The sequence below is a fragment of the Poecilia latipinna genome, unplaced genomic scaffold (genome assembly GCF_001443285.1).
Source record: "Poecilia latipinna isolate Pla-1442-1.1 unplaced genomic scaffold, P_latipinna-1.0 Scaffold587, whole genome shotgun sequence".
In the NCBI taxonomy this organism is placed as follows: domain Eukaryota; kingdom Metazoa; phylum Chordata; class Actinopteri; order Cyprinodontiformes; family Poeciliidae; genus Poecilia; species Poecilia latipinna.
This window is the reverse complement of record NW_015113203.1, coordinates 5,625-23,671: the sequence shown is the minus strand read 5'-3', so window position 1 is coordinate 23,671 and position 18,047 is coordinate 5,625. Positions and strand designations below refer to the sequence as shown.

At 39.9% G+C, this 18,047-nt stretch overlaps 2 protein-coding genes across 2 annotated transcripts in view; both read left to right on the top strand.

The window, feature by feature from the left end:
- Positions 1-2,817: 2,817 nt before the first annotated feature.
- On the top strand, positions 2,818-7,853 carry LOC106953532 (calcium release-activated calcium channel protein 1-like). The gene is made up of 2 exons (XM_015042367.1): positions 2,818-3,201; positions 5,470-7,853. Exons 1-2 carry the CDS (start codon positions 3,088-3,090, stop codon positions 6,007-6,009), a joined length of 654 nt encoding a protein of 217 aa, XP_014897853.1. The 5' UTR covers positions 2,818-3,087; the 3' UTR covers positions 6,010-7,853.
- A 1,041-nt stretch (positions 7,854-8,894) lies between these two features.
- LOC106953546 (histone-lysine N-methyltransferase SETD1B-A-like) overlaps positions 8,895-18,047 on the top strand; it is a 14,670-nt gene continuing 5,517 nt past the window's right edge. The window contains exons 1-12 of the mRNA XM_015042399.1: positions 8,895-9,490; positions 9,591-9,695; positions 10,534-10,804; positions 10,886-10,998; positions 11,569-12,615; positions 13,322-14,029; positions 14,609-14,707; positions 14,792-14,846; positions 14,935-15,107; positions 15,936-16,062; positions 16,137-16,529; positions 16,661-17,689. Coding sequence (XP_014897885.1) covers positions 9,311-9,490; positions 9,591-9,695; positions 10,534-10,804; positions 10,886-10,998; positions 11,569-12,615; positions 13,322-14,029; positions 14,609-14,707; positions 14,792-14,846; positions 14,935-15,107; positions 15,936-16,062; positions 16,137-16,529; positions 16,661-17,689 — 4,300 coding nt within the window. The 5' untranslated portion in view covers positions 8,895-9,310. The remainder of the gene's footprint in view (positions 9,491-9,590; positions 9,696-10,533; positions 10,805-10,885; positions 10,999-11,568; positions 12,616-13,321; positions 14,030-14,608; positions 14,708-14,791; positions 14,847-14,934; positions 15,108-15,935; positions 16,063-16,136; positions 16,530-16,660; positions 17,690-18,047) is intronic.

Sequence of the window (18,047 nt, the reverse complement as noted above, 5' to 3'; positions counted from 1 at the left end):
CAGCTGCCAGCTATGTTCACCGCGCTGCCTTCAGGCGCCACAGGAAATATCAGCTTCCTGCTCACTTAAAGAGATAACTGAATTTTTTTAAGCAAGATCATTGTAAGAGACTATAAAAAGGTAAAATATTACCTACAATATAATAATAATTGCAGTAAAGTACAACAGATCACATTATTCTTGACTTTTATGACAGGATATACACCGAACAAGTGAACCTGGGATTCATAATTCCATAATGGTTTATCAATAGGACTCTTTTTTTTGTGCTATGCTTTTGTTGATAAATACAGTGGTTCCAGTTCGTTTACCTCTTTATATATTCAACGTTACATGCACATCTTTCATGATCACATTTGATATATACCTAAGCGTACGCTAAAGCTTCAATGAAGTGGTGGGATCATTTTGATGATGGAAAAGGTAACAAAGAATGGGTTAATCACAATCAGCATAATAACTGCAATATTGAACAATAATATTATAATGATAATACATTTTTATGGGAAAAAAGTGGGAGGGAAAACAAGGTGATGGATATATTTGAATAGCCCAATTTACCTTGGTAATAAAAATAAAAATGTAGTGACTAGAAAAATTGTGATTTGAAAAAACACTGAAAACATTTACTAAAGCAACTGTTTTGGCAAGTATTTTTGTAGGGGAGCCTTTCTTTTAATATAAAGCCAGATTAAGGTTACTTCTTCTGCCAACCTTTTAAAAGAATTGTATTTTTTTTTTAAAAAATCTCGTCCTATCCCTTTAAACACAAAGTCCAGCCAAAAATTTAAAAATTAAAAAAATGAAGGATGGAAAAAGACAAAATGAAAGCTAACACATCACAAATTGTACATTTAGGTTTATGTAAAGAAATTTACAATATTTATAGTTAGGAACGACAAACACTGCGTAAAGTGAATGCACCATGGTTTTAGCAGGAAGTGAAGATGTCAGACACAAGATGACTCTCTCTAATAAATTTCCGTCTTTGTTTATTTTATTTACTTAATATGTTAACCTTTACCATTTTAGAGGAAGACTTGTAACTAGACATGTCTTCCTCTGCAAACTGAATATTTAAACATCATTCGTAAACATTGCTCCGATCTATATTTAATTATATTCTTTTCTTAAATCAAGCCATTATTTTTTATCTCTTAAACTATCTAAGTATTTAACAAATTAGTCACAGTAACATTTATATATGTCAGAGAAATTCAGTTTTTTGTATATATTGAATGTAATGGAAAATAAATAGATTTTATTTGATTTTGTGGGTAAAACAAGTAACATATACATATTTAAACAGTAGTTCAAACATAAATGCAATCAACAATAATGGTTTACAATAATGTTTCATTTGCATTCAGCACCAGTACACCTAGGTAACAGTGGCTCTCTCAGCATTTATCTATCTTACATAAGTACAATGGTGACTGACAATAGTGCAGTTCAGTGAAATGTTGGTGAAATGCATTTCTTTGGCACCATCTAGTGTCTCTGGTATTGTTTCTGCTTCTCCATCTTCATAAATAATCGTTGATGAGCACAACTGTTCATGCACTTAGATGCACAATTAAGGCATCTAAGTGCAAATACTGCACAGAATTAGATGTGCATTCAAGATTAATACATCTGTTCTTACCATTGTACCAACATAAAGTAAAAATCATTTGTGCAGGGTAAAAGGTAGCATTCTAAAACATGTTTGACGTCATAGATTAATAATGCAAATCATAAATAGGTCAGTTTGACATGACAGCATCACACATTTCCTGTAGATTTGTAAGCTGTGCAACTATGATTGGTTTATCTCCTTCTCCACCACATGCAAAGGTGGTTTATTGAACTTACAGTACAGTCTTCTCAGTCTTTGTTACTGTCAACAAATCAGTTTGAGACCTTTTGAGCTTTCTGACACGGTGTGTTAAACCGGATGGAACAAGCCATCAGAAGATGACTTACACTGTGGTCATATAGAGATGGACACAGCCAGTGGCAATACTCAGGTTGCGGAGTTTAAACAATGCTCAAATTGTTGCAAAGGGTCCAGAGTGTGCCAAGAATAAATCTATTGTAGCATTTTACCACCACCATCAGCAGCTGCCTAAGCCAATGATAGAAGACAGACATTAGGGTGGATCTATGCTTTCTTGGTGCTTATATTTTTGACCCCTTCCATTTGAATGTAGTTAGCTGAAACTGAAACTGGTCATCAGACCAAAAAATTGTCTAATTTCTAATTTTTGTAAGTGTTCAGGAAATGTACGATAAGTTTGGATATTTCAGGCCATAAGTCAAATAAATGGCTATATCTGAAATTCCTATGAGATCAGCAGTTTCCAAAATACTCAGACAAGCGTGCCTCAGTCACCAACAATGATCCCACATAAGGGTCCTAAATCATCTTTCTTCTCCATTAAAATGCTCCATTTGAAGGCAGAAAGTAAAATATCTACATGCATTGAGTTGCTGTCATGCCATTGCCTGCAACTGAATGGGTTTAATTACTAAAGCGGAGCGTATAAGTGCACAGTAACATTTATATTTACTCAGTTACACACTTTTAGAGTTGAACCGGCCTCTCGTTGACACAGAGTTCTCTCTGTGAAAAAGACAGTTTGTTTTTATTTACCGTATAGCAATAATGCAGAGGTTTACTTCAGCTAAATCTCAAAGTGATCAAGTTGCGTGCACCATAAAGACTACTGCACATACAGAAGATGATTTTAAATCAACAAAAGAATGGACGAAAACGGAAAAGAAAGGGGGTCAAAGAGAGTAATGATGCCAAACTATTTATTTTTCAGAGGGAAGGGGAAGCGGAGCGGAGGGGGCAGACCTGACAGTTGCAGCCGCTGCGAGCAGCATTGAATTGTGGGTATCTTGAGTTTCCTCCTCATAGATTTCAACAGTCAGCTGTGGCGGAGAAGTTTTTGACAGATTTTCAGAGCTGCCCTATAGAAGTCTTATTTTTAGCATCCGACCGGGGCTGAAGCTCCTACGTCGACTCCAAGCGTGTTGTGTCGGAACATATTTCCGCGTCGTCAGGAAAACTTTTCGGTCTCTCCTGGAACAGCTGTCAGAATGAGCCTGAACGAACACTCCATGCAGGCGCTGTCCTGGAGAAAGTTGTACTTGAGCCGAGCTAAGCTCAAAGCCACCAGCCGCACTTCGGCTCTGCTGTCGGGTTTCGCAATGGTGAGTAAGTGAGGTTTGAGTTTTCACAGATATAACACGCAGCTTCACAGGCCGTGGGCACCAACACCCGGAGAGTTTGCGTGTGACGCAGATGATTGTTTTCAGCGACGATCCCTCCTTTATAATGGCCAACAGGCGAGCGCCTAAAGTATTCGCTCCTCTGTCTGCAACCTCAACAATTCGTGTAATTGATTGGTTTTTAGTTCTATACTCCCACATGAAGTCATGCATAAGTATAAGTGCGATTTAAAAATAAAAATAATGAAAATGATTATGTGGATATGTATTCATATTGAGCTCCCTTTACTGACACTCCTAAATAAAATCCTGTGGTGCCTGCATTCACTTGTTATTTTTCCAGTATAGATTCAGCTGCTCTGTGAAGGTATCATAGGTTAGTTAGAGAAAAAAACAGCTATCATGAATCAAAGAACACAGCAGACTGGTCAAAGTTCTGGATCAGTTTAAGGCAGAAGTGCTTAATAATGTCGCAAATTTGAACTTTCTGTGGAGCAATTAGTGCTCAATTGATTTAAAAGTGAAACTGTATATCTCAGAAGAAAAAGTTATAAGACAAGGTCGCCCATTTGAACTGACAGGCTGGTCGAAGACATCATTGATTAGAGAAGCAGCTAGAATGCTTGTGGTAACTCTTGGAGGAGTTGCGGACATTCACAGCTCGGGTGGAGAGTTCAGTTCAGTTTTATATGACAAAAATTCACAACAGAGGTAATCTCAAGTTACTGTACAGGAAAAAAGAGAACTAATGTGTGTGCAGAATTACGTAAATCAGTCCAGTCACATAGATCATTTCAATCAGAAAGTAAAACACAGTTAAATTGAGCTCATTATGTCGTCTGCTGAATAGTTTTCTGTCTAAGGAAGCTCAGAAGATTGACTTTGCACCAGTCACTCCCACGGCGGTGGTTCAAAGGAAAACTTCAATTTAACAGGAAGTAACTTCCAGCAGAACCTTCCCTTTGGTGAGTGTTCATCTCCTGTGATTAGCCGGGGACTGGAGAACACAGATCAGGCCCACACGCACACAAAAAGCAGAAACAATTGGTTTATTGTTTCTCTCACCGCACACCTCGTCCTGGTGTCTGCATCAGGACAGGAGGAATGTCAGCCATGCAGTTCACAAGTTTTGCCTTTACACTGACAATATGAATACCATATTTATAAAATAAAACTTTCAGTAAAGCCATTTAGGAAATACAGCAAGCATGTGGAAGACGATCCTCTGGTCAGATGATACAAACACTGAACTTTTTGACTTGGGTACAGAGTACTACAGGGTAAAAAAAAACAACACATTTCAGATCACCCCAAACAGTAGCGATGTACGCAAGAGACTTGCATAAGCACTGACACTTTTCAGACTTTTGTTTTTAAAAAATCATATTTAATAAAAGTCCCAGTTAAATACTTTTTTCAAGGTGCCGTAAATATTTGCTGGCTTCGTTGCCAGCGTGCCGAATGTAGCCGAGGTGGACAGAAAACGCTTTGAAAAAAAGGTGTTTGCTGAACTGAAGTGTAATGAAGGGAATGTAACACATCCTGTCTATTTACTGAGACCTTGTTACATCCTGAAGTACAAAAACTTTTAATAGATACAGAACAGTATTTTTAGTGCAGATGTGAGAGATGCAAAGTGAATTTTTTTTTTCCATGTTTGGTTTCATTTCACCCACAAACACTGTGTTCTATCTGATTTGTCGTGATAGATTGACACAAAGTAACATGTACTTACGAAGGATAATGAAAAACATTTTATTTCATTATTTTTTTTACAAGTAAAGATCCCAAAGTACGATTCAGCCATCCGGGGTGAACACTTGAGTTTGGTGACCTTTCCCAGTTTTAAATCTTTGGCAGCCTGCAAGGATAGCGGGTTATGGATAATGAATAGAGGTATGAACTTATTGTGATCAACAATGAACAGATTCATTGTTAATGCATTTATTTGAGGAAATAAAAAAAATGTTGATGCATGGCTAAAGCAAAGAAAGGGACTCTCGTGGGAGGAAAAATAACGTGTCCATCGTTAGAACTGAGTTGACAGTACAGACCGTGAAACTGATTCCATTTATACGAATCAAAGTTTAACATCGGATATCCACAGTTATAAAGTGAATTCAATTGTTTCTCTCATGTCAACAGAATAATTATCTCCCAACTTCAACGTGGCAGCTCTAAATAAAAGGAAAATCTTTACTGGCTGCTGTTGTTGTTGTTGCTTAAACATGTCTTGATGTTTTCTCCCAGGTTGCCATGGTGGAGGTGCAGCTGGAGCCCACTCACACGTATCCTCCCGGACTGCTGATCGCCTTCAGCGCCTGCACCACGGTTCTGGTCGCCGTGCACTTGTTCGCCCTCATGATCAGCACCTGCATCCTCCCGAACCTGGAGGCCGTCAGCAACGTTCACAACCTCAACTCCGTCAACGAGTCCCCCCACGAGCGCATGCACCGCCACATAGAGCTGGCCTGGGCCTTCTCCACGGTCATCGGCACCCTCCTGTTCCTGACTGAGGTCATGCTCCTGTGCTGGGTGAAGTTCCTGCCACTCAAAAAGGAAATCAACACCACCATCAGTTCCGGCGAGGCGGCGGCCATCGCGTCCACCTGCATAATGGTGCCGTTCGGACTCGTCTTCATCATCTTCGCTGTCCACTTCTACCGCACTCTAGTCAGCCACAAAACGGACCGGCAGATCCGAGAGCTGGACCAGGTCATTCAGCTCCAGAAACAGCTGAATCACGGGGCCGAGAACGACGAGCTGAAGGCAGCCGGACATTTCCCGTAACTGTAACCCATCCGAGTTCATGTAGACTTCTCTTATAAAAAGGCTTTTTTAAAAAAAAAAAAAAAAAATGTTGGCATTTGTTCTGATGAGTCACAGCATGCATTTCACGCTATGTATTGCATGTTTACAAAATTTGGTTTACTTTTATATGCAGGGAATTTAATCATTTTTGGTTGCCGACATCCATACAAGATAAAAATGGGTGATTTGTGAGGTGAAATTTCGAAAGCACCGAGATTATGGGGTGGGTTTACACATTTTATTTGCTTTCATATAAAGATCTGTATTTTATTCTAGCAGCCATTTGTTTATCTGTAAGCAATTGGATGTGTCACTATGTGTGTCTACTTGTTGATGAGGGAAAGGTCAACAGGGCAAAGTGTGAGTAATTGTGCACAACATGCTTTATTTGAAATATGTTTAAAAATGCCATATGTTCTAAGAAAAACTGGGATAAGGTGAATCAATATTTTTCTCAAATTCAGTATCTCAGGCTGTCTGGAATCTTCACTATCTAACGTATACCTCTGCCAAAGTGCTGTTTTCTTCTCAGACATGCTGCAGGATGCTGCATGTCAATGGTGCAGCATTCAGCTGTAGCGCAAAGTTTTTCCCACCTTGTTTTCTTGTTGGTTAATAAGTGAAATGATTGCATTGCATTTTTATTATTATTATTATTTTCAATACGACTGAATCTCTGAATGTTTTATTACCAAACAAAAGAAGCGTTTTCAGAATTCATCTCTGGGATTTACATTTAGCTTTTTTCATGGTACAGTTTCCTGAAATTACCAAAGATCATTTTTGGGGAAAGACATTCAGCAGTATTTGAGGAAAGAAAGTATATACAAAATTATGTAGAAATGCTGTATTTGCATTTCAGGGCATCGTGACATAAAGACGCCTTTTTTGGACCATAGTGATTAGTCCATGAAAGTAGGTAACCTTTGACCTGCCAATCAATTCTGCAGTGGTCAAGGACAAATTGACTGACTGCATTTTTGACAACAAACTTTAAATAAGTTAAATATCACAACAACTAAACTGTTAAGTAAGGACACCTTTTTTTCCCTCCGTGTTCTCATTTTCATGCTGTCCTTTTTGTTTATTTGTTTTAATCAAATACACTGTAAATCAAGACGACGTGACTGGCTTTGGGGAAAGTGTTCTTGAACAACTTTTGTGCAGCATCAAATTGTTTAAAGTGTTGTTTGCAAATTTGTGTGTTTTGTACATTTTGTGCAGTAGTTTACAAGCTGAAGCACGGTTACAGATTGTTTATGTTGCACAATGTGGCTTGCGTGTGTGTTTTTTTTTTTTGTGTGTCCACATCAACTAACGCTTCGACGTGGCTCAGGCTGTCGTCGTCTCTCCGTAGCAAAGCTGCACGAGACACTGTCTTTACAAAGTTTGTTTGTTGCACTTTGATTTCTAATGGTGATGCCACTCTTTGTTGGAATATTGTTGCACTTTTCTATTGATATAAAGGTCATGTTGTTTTATAGGGTGACTTGCGTATGTTTTGCTGACAACCTGCTCATTGGTTGTACAGAGCTTTGTAATCGTCCTGCTTGTTGTTTTCAGTGTTTAAATGGTCCTGATCAGATTTAATTTTCACTTTTGTCGTTTAGTCAAACACCAAAAAGCTCACAGGAATACATCGGTGCCTTACCAAATGTCTGTCTTACCAAATTACTCACAAAATTAATCAGAAAGCTATCTTCCATGACACTTTTCTTTTACTGTTGTTCATTTCTGTGCTTATTTATTAAATCGAGTGTGTGCTACTGTGTGTTTTGAAAGCACGGCTAGAAGGTATGGTTCATTAAATGCTCTGTTTCCAGTTTCGCTTCCGTGTGTTTCTATTCATGTTACCTTTGGATCAGTTTGGGAATAAAATATATTTATTTATACATCCCTGACATTCTCACTTGCATGTCTACAAATGCAGAGGAAAACAATGCAATGCTGTAGAGAACAGCTAAAGTTGGGTCACGGCAGAATCGATCACACAGGAAACGTGTGGACATCGTGGTTTAAATTAGGTCAAGGCTCTCAGCCATGAGCACCTGTCACAACAAAGACCCACAAACCATTTTTCTTTAGTACACCAAAGAAAAAGATTTATTTTTTGTTTGTTTTTTTGCTAAGACTTTCTCTGCTCAAATTTTCAAGACTGTTTTTCATTAACCGAAAGTCCATCATCAGGGAACAGAGTTTCTCGAGCAGATGCCTTCCTGTTTGCAGCAACAATGACATTCCCCTCGCTGAAGACACACGGTTAGCACGCCCACCACAACTGGATGCATCAACATTTTTAGACGCAAAGCAATATGGGGTGGAGTTAAACTAAATCAGGTTCTTTTAAAAACATTTGTAAAATATGGACTGATCCAAGTCTGGCTTGGCTTAACACAACAGAGTTGTGTTATAAATTTGAATTAAATTATTAAACAAGTAGTGTTTGGGTTAAAAATGTTTTACCAGATCTCAAAGTTGCTTGACATATACTAAGATTTATCACTGCTGAAGGTGGATAATAAAATTGATGTTGTCTCTGAGTTGCCCTTATGAGAATTTCTTTGGTTGAAGTGAATTTTGGACTCAGCATGTGCTGTTGGATATAGATAATATTTAAAAACAAAATAATAAAAGTGAAGTATATGGACAGTGAAAGAAACTTGATACAGACTATAAATACAGTTTCTTCTTGCAGTCTATTACACACACGACATGTTTTATGACTCCAATACTTGTCATGAATGTATTACAGCTTAATTATTATACAGAAATAAAACAAGCAATTTTCTATAAAATTGCTCAATTTATATTTTGATTTTTGTATAAAGTTCCTTAAGCATATTTTATTCAATAAGAAGCTGAGTTTGATTTTGAAGTGATATTTCCCTAGCTGCACTTTCCATGTAACTCCACTCTTTTGGTGTTCTTCCGCCCAGCCCAAGGATCTACATTACATTCTCTGTTTCTGCCTCCTGGCGGATGAATCCATTATCTTACCAGCGCGACGACGTGTAAAAAAACATCGAAAAAAAATCCTAACAGCTTTGCAATAATGTTGCCTGTTCAAAAGACAAAACTTCGGTACAGGTAAGCGAGATAAGAAGTGTTTCGCTTGGACTAACTTTGGGCATTTGAGTATGTTTCGTTTCACAGCCTGTTATCTTTCAGATATGGACACAGGTGATGCTCTCCATCACCTGTTGGGGTGTGTTAACCTCTGCTGGAGGACTCATTTCTGCTAGCTTACAGCAGCATTGACCGTGGTGCAAAATGACGCCATATGGCCTTTATTTTTGACGTTCTTACAGGTTTTACTAATGTAATGGAAAGCGAAAACCAATTTACAGAGTCAGATACACCTCCTCAGCAGTGGAAAAGTTGCAAATTGATCATTGACCCTGCCTTAACTAAAGGACTATACAAAGTGTGTCGCTTTGATGGACAATATTTTAACATACCCGTAAGTATTAAACTCCAATTATTGCGTCCATCTTTTGCCTAAACATCCAAATTAGTTCGTTTTATATTCCACGATAATACTTAGTATTTTTCGTTGTCAGGTTGAGGATTTAGGTCTGTTTCCTGTGGACACCGTCAGAGATCCCAGAGTCTGCCGCCTGTGGAGTAAATACAACAAGACTGATCTATTGGTTCCTAAATATAAGGTACTTTTCGTATGTAGCCACACATACAGTTACATAGCATTAAAATAAAAAATATTATCACTTATTTCAGTTCATTTTGAGGTTTACAGCTAGTCAAAGATCCAAATATAGATATTCTATTTCAATTGAACATTGATAAAAACACAGAAATCCAGTCAATGACACCGTCCACTCAGAGGGGAAGCAACAAAAGGTCATCTGGCTGTTCAGAGTGCTGCAGAAGAATAGAATAGAAAGACTCTTTATTGTCCTGCAAAAGGGAAATTCAGGTGTAACAGCAGCATTAGGTATATCGGTTCACACAAAAAGTTCCAAAACTGTTAAAATAATGTATAATAAAATAAGCCTAAAACAGAAAATACTGTGCAGTTATTAGAAATAGCAACATCGGACTAATGATCCAAGGGACGTGCAACCGAGTCAGATTACTTTTTTTTTATGTGCATAGTGTCCATGGGTTTTGAACATTAAAAAAACAAGCATCTTGAGAAAAAAAGTGCAATGGAAGACAAAAAGTACAGTGAAAAAAAAGGTGTACAGTAGGTGAAGGTAACTGCTGCATTGAGATAATTATGAAATTAACATTCTGAAGGTAAAAACTTCAGCTGGAATAAAAGCTTTCAGAGAAACTCGTTTTTTTTCCTGAAAAAAAAAGTTTTTTATTTAACTAGGCTATGATCATTAAAATAATAGAGACAACCCTGAGTCCATATATGATAAGTTAAAATTTTAAATTGAATTTCTTATTTGGAGTAAATTGACTTTAGTTAATTATCTTTTTAGACGTGCCTGTAAAGGGACTTGGAAAAAAAAAAAATGTTTATGCATGTCTTTCCAGATTGATGAGTGGTACGTTGGGCCTGTACCTCCCAAGGAAGTGACATTTTGCAGGTTAAATGATAATGTGAGGGAAACATTCCTCACAAATATGTGCCAGAAATATGGTAAAGTTGAAGAAGTGGAAATATTTTACCATCCGAAGAACAAGAAGCATCTGGGCGTTGCGAAGGTCGTCTTTGACACGGTGAGAGCTGCAAAGAACGCCGTGCGGCTCCTTCATCAGACATCTGTGATGGGAAACATCATACATGTGGAAATCGACTCTAAAGGTAAAGATGTCCCCCCCCTCCTCTTACATTTAGGTAGATGTAATTGTCTTTGATTAACCGACTAATCAAAAATTTCCTCAGGTGAGAAAAGGACGAGATATCTCCAGCTGCTGTTTAACGGCCCATATACTCCCTGGACGCTGCCTGTGGGAAGCAGTGAGCGCGCCCTGCAGAGCTTAGTCGACGCCCTGCTGGTAAACAATAAAGCTGCTTGTGATGCTTTGGACGCTGACGCCACACGGTAGGGCTGGGCGATAAATCCATTTTATCGATTAATCAAATTTTGGGGGTTGAAAGTCTGGATTTTTTTTTCACCATTGCACTCCTTGGCTTACCAAAGTTCAGAGTGACGTCCGTGTGTCCAGGCTAAACTTTGAGTAGCTCACGCACACATCTTCATTGCCTTCTGTGACTCGAGGCAGTTGTAGCTACTAGGAGCTAGCTGCTAATATACCCTTGATAGCTAGCTAGCTGTTTTACGTCCTTCCTGGGTAAGTGCAAATTTATCGCCAATTTATTGTCTTTTGTACATTTGTGTTCCGATACAGGTGTTCAGTTTCATTCATAATGGTCTTAGACTCTTTGAAGGATTTCAATTAATATGACATTTAATTTAATTTTGGGATCAAAGTGAAAATTGAAAGTCGGATCCGGTATGAAAATATCAGAGATTTCATTTTGAAGCCATTTCGCCCAGCCCTTCCAGAGGCTAAATAACATTTTGGCTTCGTGTTGCTTTCCCTCATCTGTCCCTCCTGTTGTAGACCAGCACAGCCGCTCAGCAGTCAGGAAACGCCTCCAGCCCTGCCAGCATTGCCACACCCCTCTCCCTGGACACAGCCTACTCCAGCATTTGGGGGGACACTCCTTGCAGCCTGGGCCTAACGCCACAATCTCAGGGAACCCCCCGCACTCCCTGCCTGTCTGCGACTCCTCTCTCCCAGGACTCCTGCTACTCCAGCCTTCAGGCGACTCCGGTCCTCCAGGGAGAGCCCTCCAACCATAGTCTTCATAAACATTTAAGACAAGCTCTTTGCCGTTTCAGACCCGCGAGGCATCATAGGGGATCTCGCCCGCCTTCAAATGTCAGCCTTCTGTTTAAGAGTAGCCAACTGCAGCCTCTGAACCCGCCCTCGAATCAGAAGCAGCCCGTAGTGTGGCGTGACGAAGCGAAGTGCTCTGCCTACAAGGAGCCCCCCTGCAGTCCTGCCTCCGGTCTTCAGCAGTCAGAACACACGGGTAGCTCTTCTTCTTCTTCTTCTTCTTCTTCTTCTTCTTCTTCTTCTTCTTCTTCTTCTTCTTCTTCTTCTTCTTCTTCTGTGATTTCCTCACACAATGCAGTTAGCATCCGGAGCATCCATTTCACAGCTGACAGTCAAACTGCAGTAAACTTCCCACACAGAAAGCAGCAGCCCGCGGTGGAGAGTTTGGACTCCCGCATTGAAAGTTTGCTGATAAACAGTCAGATTTCCGATGCTTTATTTTTGGATAGGAAAACTTCAAAGACTGATGAACCCTCTCCCGACAGCCCTGCATCCAGTCGTTGCTCTCCTAAGTGTGCTTTCTTGGAGGATTTGCTTTTTTGCTCTCTGTCGCCTAATGACTCCTCTACCAGCAGCCGCCGTCGCCGCTGCCACGATGCGGGGAATATCAGTCCATTGACGCTCGTTGAAAACGAAGAGGATGAAACCAATCGAGCTGTTTTGTTTCTGGAAGCAAACTCCCAGTCTCCCACTCCCTCTGAGGCTAAACCTTCGGAAAGCAGAGTTCATGTAGACACTGAAACATCTCCATGGATTTCATCCTCAGAGGTATTTTTTTCTATTTTTCTGCATGAGCATTTCAGATACGGCGCCTTGCTAAAGGTTTTTTTATACTCGTTTTAGGTTCCCCCTGAAAACGTACTTTATAGTCTATTTGTCTTTGCAAAAACAAAAAAAAAACAACAACTAAAGATCAGTCACATCAAGCTTTGCTGCAAAATTGAATTTAGGTCTGGAGACATTAGCCAGCTGTAAGGGACTGGAAGCCACGCTGTTGGAGCCCTGGCTGTATTTGTGTTTTTTTTTTCCTCCTGGATTGTTTTATATTTACCTCTCTCCATGTTTCCATCAATTCTGACCAGTTCTGACCAGTTACCATGTGCCATACTGTTATCATTTTCACTTTTGAATGACTGATTGAAGAGATCTCCAAAGCTTGGGATATCCTGAGATCAAATTACATGCAGCTTCTTCTAAAGGGAATCTTTTACATTAGATTTTTTTAGGGGTATGCGAGTAGAGAGGGGTGAACACAAATGTACACCCCTTAGATTTTCATTTGAAAAAATTTAACCATAAATTCTTCTTGCTCTGCTTTACAAACATGTAATTTCATGTTGATCTACCACAAGACAAAGTTCAAGACTGATTAAAGCTTTTTCAAGGCACCATATCGTGTAGATACTAAAATAGCTATTTTATTTGCATTTGTAATATTTATGTTATATGTTGCTTTTGTTTGTTTGTTCCTCAGGAACATTGTGCTGTAGATAAAGATGTACATCTTCCACATACATTCCAATCTGGATCTCTGCCACCAGCAAAAGACACATCCTCATTCCCTAAATCTCCCTCTGCAGCTTCTAATCCCACTCCACCCAGTCTCCCCATAGCTCCTCCTGCAGTTTCAGTCGGATGTTCACATCCTCCACAAGCCTCTTTCCCTGTCCCTCCCTTCCCTCCACCTCTGCCTCCTGTCCCTCCTCGCCTACCGAATGGCACTATCCCTATCCCACCTCCAGGCTGGATCCCACCTCAGGGCATCCCCATCCCACCTCCTCCTATCCAACCTCCTCCTTCCATTGCTCCTCCCCTGCCAACCTTTCTGGTTCCTCCTCCACCTTTACCTGGACCGCTACCTGTTCCACCTCCTTTGCCTATATACTCTGTACCTGTGCAGCCCGTAGCACCATTACCTCCGAGGCTCGGGGGCGCACCACCTTTCCCGTTCCCTCGACCTCCCTGGTTCGCCCCGCCTTTTCCCTCTTTTAACCCCTTCGTGCCACCACCAAACTACAGTCCTGCACAGGAACACCGCCATAAGATAACAGTGGAGAAGGTTTTAGACATTCTCATGGATGAGCTGAAATCCATCATCAGGAAAGACATCACTCGGAGAACGATTGAAGGAGTGGCTTTTAGGGCGTTTGAGGAATGGTGGGACTGTCAAGAGAAGAAAAAGGTTTGCTTGTTGTGTTTTAAGTTTAATGCCCTGATGAATTGATTTGGGTAAACTTTTTTGTGTGTCAAGCAAATAGGACTGGAAAGGGCTCAATTAATCGGATTAACCAATTATTCAAATAGCCCTCAACTAATTTAGTTATTGATTAATTGTGTGGAAGTACACAGACCCCCCAAAAAAAGACCAATTCCTGAAAGATTAAGGCAAATTAAGCCAAAAATGTTAACATTTTGATCTTAAGATAAGAACAAACTTTTTTAAATATATTCAACCCAAAACTCCTCAAGTTGCCTAGTTTTAGCTTCACCCGGTTCAAATACTGTAAAAAATAACTAAAAATCTCCTTTTAGGCACCGTTTGTGATCCCATTGTTAGTGGGTTAATCTAAAAATAGTCTACCGGTGTATTTCTGATATTAAAAGTGAAAAATCTGCAGAAGGTGCCAAAACTTTTTTTATCCGATTAATCAATAAATCGTCAGAACAACCAATAGATTAATCGAGAACTAAGATAATAGTTAGTTGCAACCCTACAAGCAAATACATTTTTGCATCATGAGTGTACATTTTCCCGTTCAAGGTCCAAGTTTCTCCCGTGAAAAGCGGAGCACCAGGCGTCATGAATCTCCTCAGCCACATTAGTGAGAAGGGCAAGAAACCTCCTCTGCCTTCATTCAGGGTAAAATATTTTTCCAATATTAGTCACACTGTTATACCACTGCATAGTGAATGAATTATTCATGCTAAAACACTTTTTATTCAGGTAAAAAGAAAACGATCAGAGGAAACAGAAAACGAGTCCAGTTCTGCCCAGAAAGGTTGGAATATTGTTGTTATTTTTATCTTCTTGTTACCAGACTAGAACATTTCCCTTTTAGCCAATTTGTGTCCAAATATTTATTTCAGCTTTAAAGCTGCAGCAGGAGGATGATGATGTGGAGAAATCAAACGCAGCCAAACGGAGACATGCCAGACCTCTGGAGCTGGACAGCGATGATGAAGAGAAGGAAGAAGACAGTACACATAACGATAACCACCAGATGTCAGACCAAGTAGAGGCTATTATCCCAGTTCTTATGGTAAATGCTTGTAAAGTAATTATAGTGGGCAATAAAATTATCTCTTATAATTAGAGAAGAACCTATAAGTCCATGATGAGGAATCAGCTGATTTTCAGCAGCAGTGACCAGTGCCTGGAAGTACAATTTTCTTTCTGATCAGTGATGATGCGATACATCATCACTACCAGTTAGAACTGATGTAGTCTGTGCTTGTAATATAAATAATTAATGAACTCTTACATATTTTGAATACTGTTGTTTAGACTTTCCTTTACTGTACTTATCAAATTGACTAAATCAGCCGATTTACAAAAAGTGGAGATCAGAAGTCAACATTTTGATTAGTGCATCTGTTGTTAGCATATCGTCCTGATATCATTTAATATTACCTCAAAATCACAAAATCTTAGCAAGTGTTTTCCGTCTATTTTCTAGTACACTTGAAATAAGACAAAACTAGCTTAAAATCAGCTTTTCATCCAGATAAAGGAGCTTGTTTTCAGTAAATAATTCTTTAATATTGATTGTTTTAAAAAGTACTATTTCCACTGGCAGCTCTTTCCACGTACAACAAAACATTTTTCCCGTGTTAGGAGTGAAAAAATATTCCAGTTGAACTTTTACTTTTTAAATCAATGTTAAGGGATTGTGGACTTAAAACAAGCTCCTATATCTTGTTGAAAAGTTTCTTGTAAATTAGTTTTTCCTTATTTCAAGTTTACTAAGATATTTGCGCTTGAAACTAGACAGATATACTTTCTAAGATTTTGTGTTTTCACATCGATTTCTTAAACTGCTAAGTTTGAATTTGATAAAACCGTGGCAAATAAGACATCCTTTAATTAGTCTGACAGAGATGATGGAGATGAAGTTGGTCAGCGATGTGAAGAAAGGACATCAGCACAGAAAAGGTTGGAAGATGAAGATGCTGTTGTCTGCCGGGCTAGTACCGATGGACGACGCCTTGGAAGAGGTTTGTTAAAAGCTGCAACACAAAAAATATCTAACTTATCACATATTAGTCAATAATTTCATCTTAATCTGCAGAGAGATTATCAGAGAGCAGCGCCTCGGAAGAAAGCGATTACTCGTCGGAGTCCTCAGAGAGCTTCGATGACTCGTCTTCCGACCTCAGTTCACAACATGATGACACGGAGGAGGATGAGGAGGAGGATGACAGGAGTGATGACAAATGCATTGTGATATCTTCTGATGAAGAGTCGGTGGAGCTGGAGCTCATTGCGACTCCCACTGCTCCTCTAACACCTGGAGCACAGCTGGAGCTGGACTTGGAGGACTGGTTAGAGTCACGGCGTAGGGATCAGACGGAGCAGAACTGTACAGCCGGCCTCCAAGGGAGCAGCGATGTGGACTCCATGGTGGAGCTGCAGCACTGTGACCATTCAGACTCAGAGCTCATTTCACCTATTGGACTGGAAGGTAATTGTTTCAGAGTCTTTTGTATTTTCCTTCTAAAGTTGTAGTAATTTTCCCCAAGATTCATTTTTTTCTCAAACCAGAATTTTCTCGATTGAACATAAGTAAATCTGTTTTCTTGTTTCGTTAATCAGCAGAGCCAGGTCTCTGTGTGCAATCGAGATGCCGTGCCTGGACTCCAGAGTCTGTGGAGGGCATAGATGACCTGAGGCCTCTCACTCCCACTGGCAGCTTGGTGGACAGTGACCCTGACAATCTGATCAAAAGCAAACCGGCGTCTCCAGCACCTCTGGATGAAGTGGAGAGGCCACCCACACCAGGCAAGGGGATCGCTGCCAAACTGATCGATTTGGACTCGGATGAAGCCAGTGAAGTCATGTCTCTCTCCCCAGAAAGTAGTGATGTTCTTCTAGCTTCTTCCCACTTCCCACCTGCCTCCTACCCATCGTACGAGGAGAAGCCTAAAACTCCTGGGAGGGAGGAAAGCGGTGGATGGACTTACAGCAGTATGTCAACAATTGGTCAAACGACAGGAACTTTCGAGGGAAACACAGTTTTTTCACCTCTCTGCAGCCCTCCAGACGTTCTACCACTGTCGAGCAATCCGTATATCACTCCCCCAAAAACTCCTGGAAGGGACATCTTCTTACCTAGAAGAGACATCGTCCACAGGAGGAAGACACAGATGTCTCTTCCTTTGTTATGTGACAGCCTTCTTCGTGTTTCTCCCCTCCCTATATCCTCTCCATCCAGTCTTTCTGAATCTTCGTTTGACTCTGCCGATGGAAACTGTGTACGCATGGGCTCAGGTGTGAGAACAAAACCCTTGCAGGGACTGGAGAATATGCCGGGGCTTTATAATGACGTCAAACCCTCATCGAGGCAAAAACTGTTGAGGAGGCTGAGGCGGAGAAAGAGGGCCCGCCTTCGTCAAAGATTGTTTAAGGGAATAAATTGGTGGTGTCAGGATCATCGCCTGAGGAGACGTTCACAGTGTGAGGAGTATAATATCCTGCATAACATCTGTAGGGACGGTTTGGACGAAGAGGATGCCAGACATCTACAGAGTACCTATGAAAGGCTGCAGGAGCAGGATAACAGTGCTGGGTGGCTCAGTGACACTTTCTGGATTCCTCATCCTCATATCCTTTTTGTTCTCCATAGTGCTGGATCAATATAGAGATTAAATATACTGCTCAAAAAAATAAAGGGAACATTTCACTTTAATTTTGTGTGGCTCCAAATCCAGGCCTCCATTGGTTAATACATTTGATTTCCATTGATGATTTTTGTGTGATTTTGTTGTCAGCACATTCAACTTTGTACAGAACAAAGTATTCAATGAGAATATTTCATTCATTCAGATCTAGGATGTGTTATTTGAGTGTTCCCTTTATTTTTTTGAACAGTGTATGTTAATTCAAATATTCATTTAAAAGAAATGTGTTTAAATGCCATTTAACTGTAGAAATGCTTAAAAGATACATGATTTTGTAAAATATGTGTGCCGTGCTTGGATTT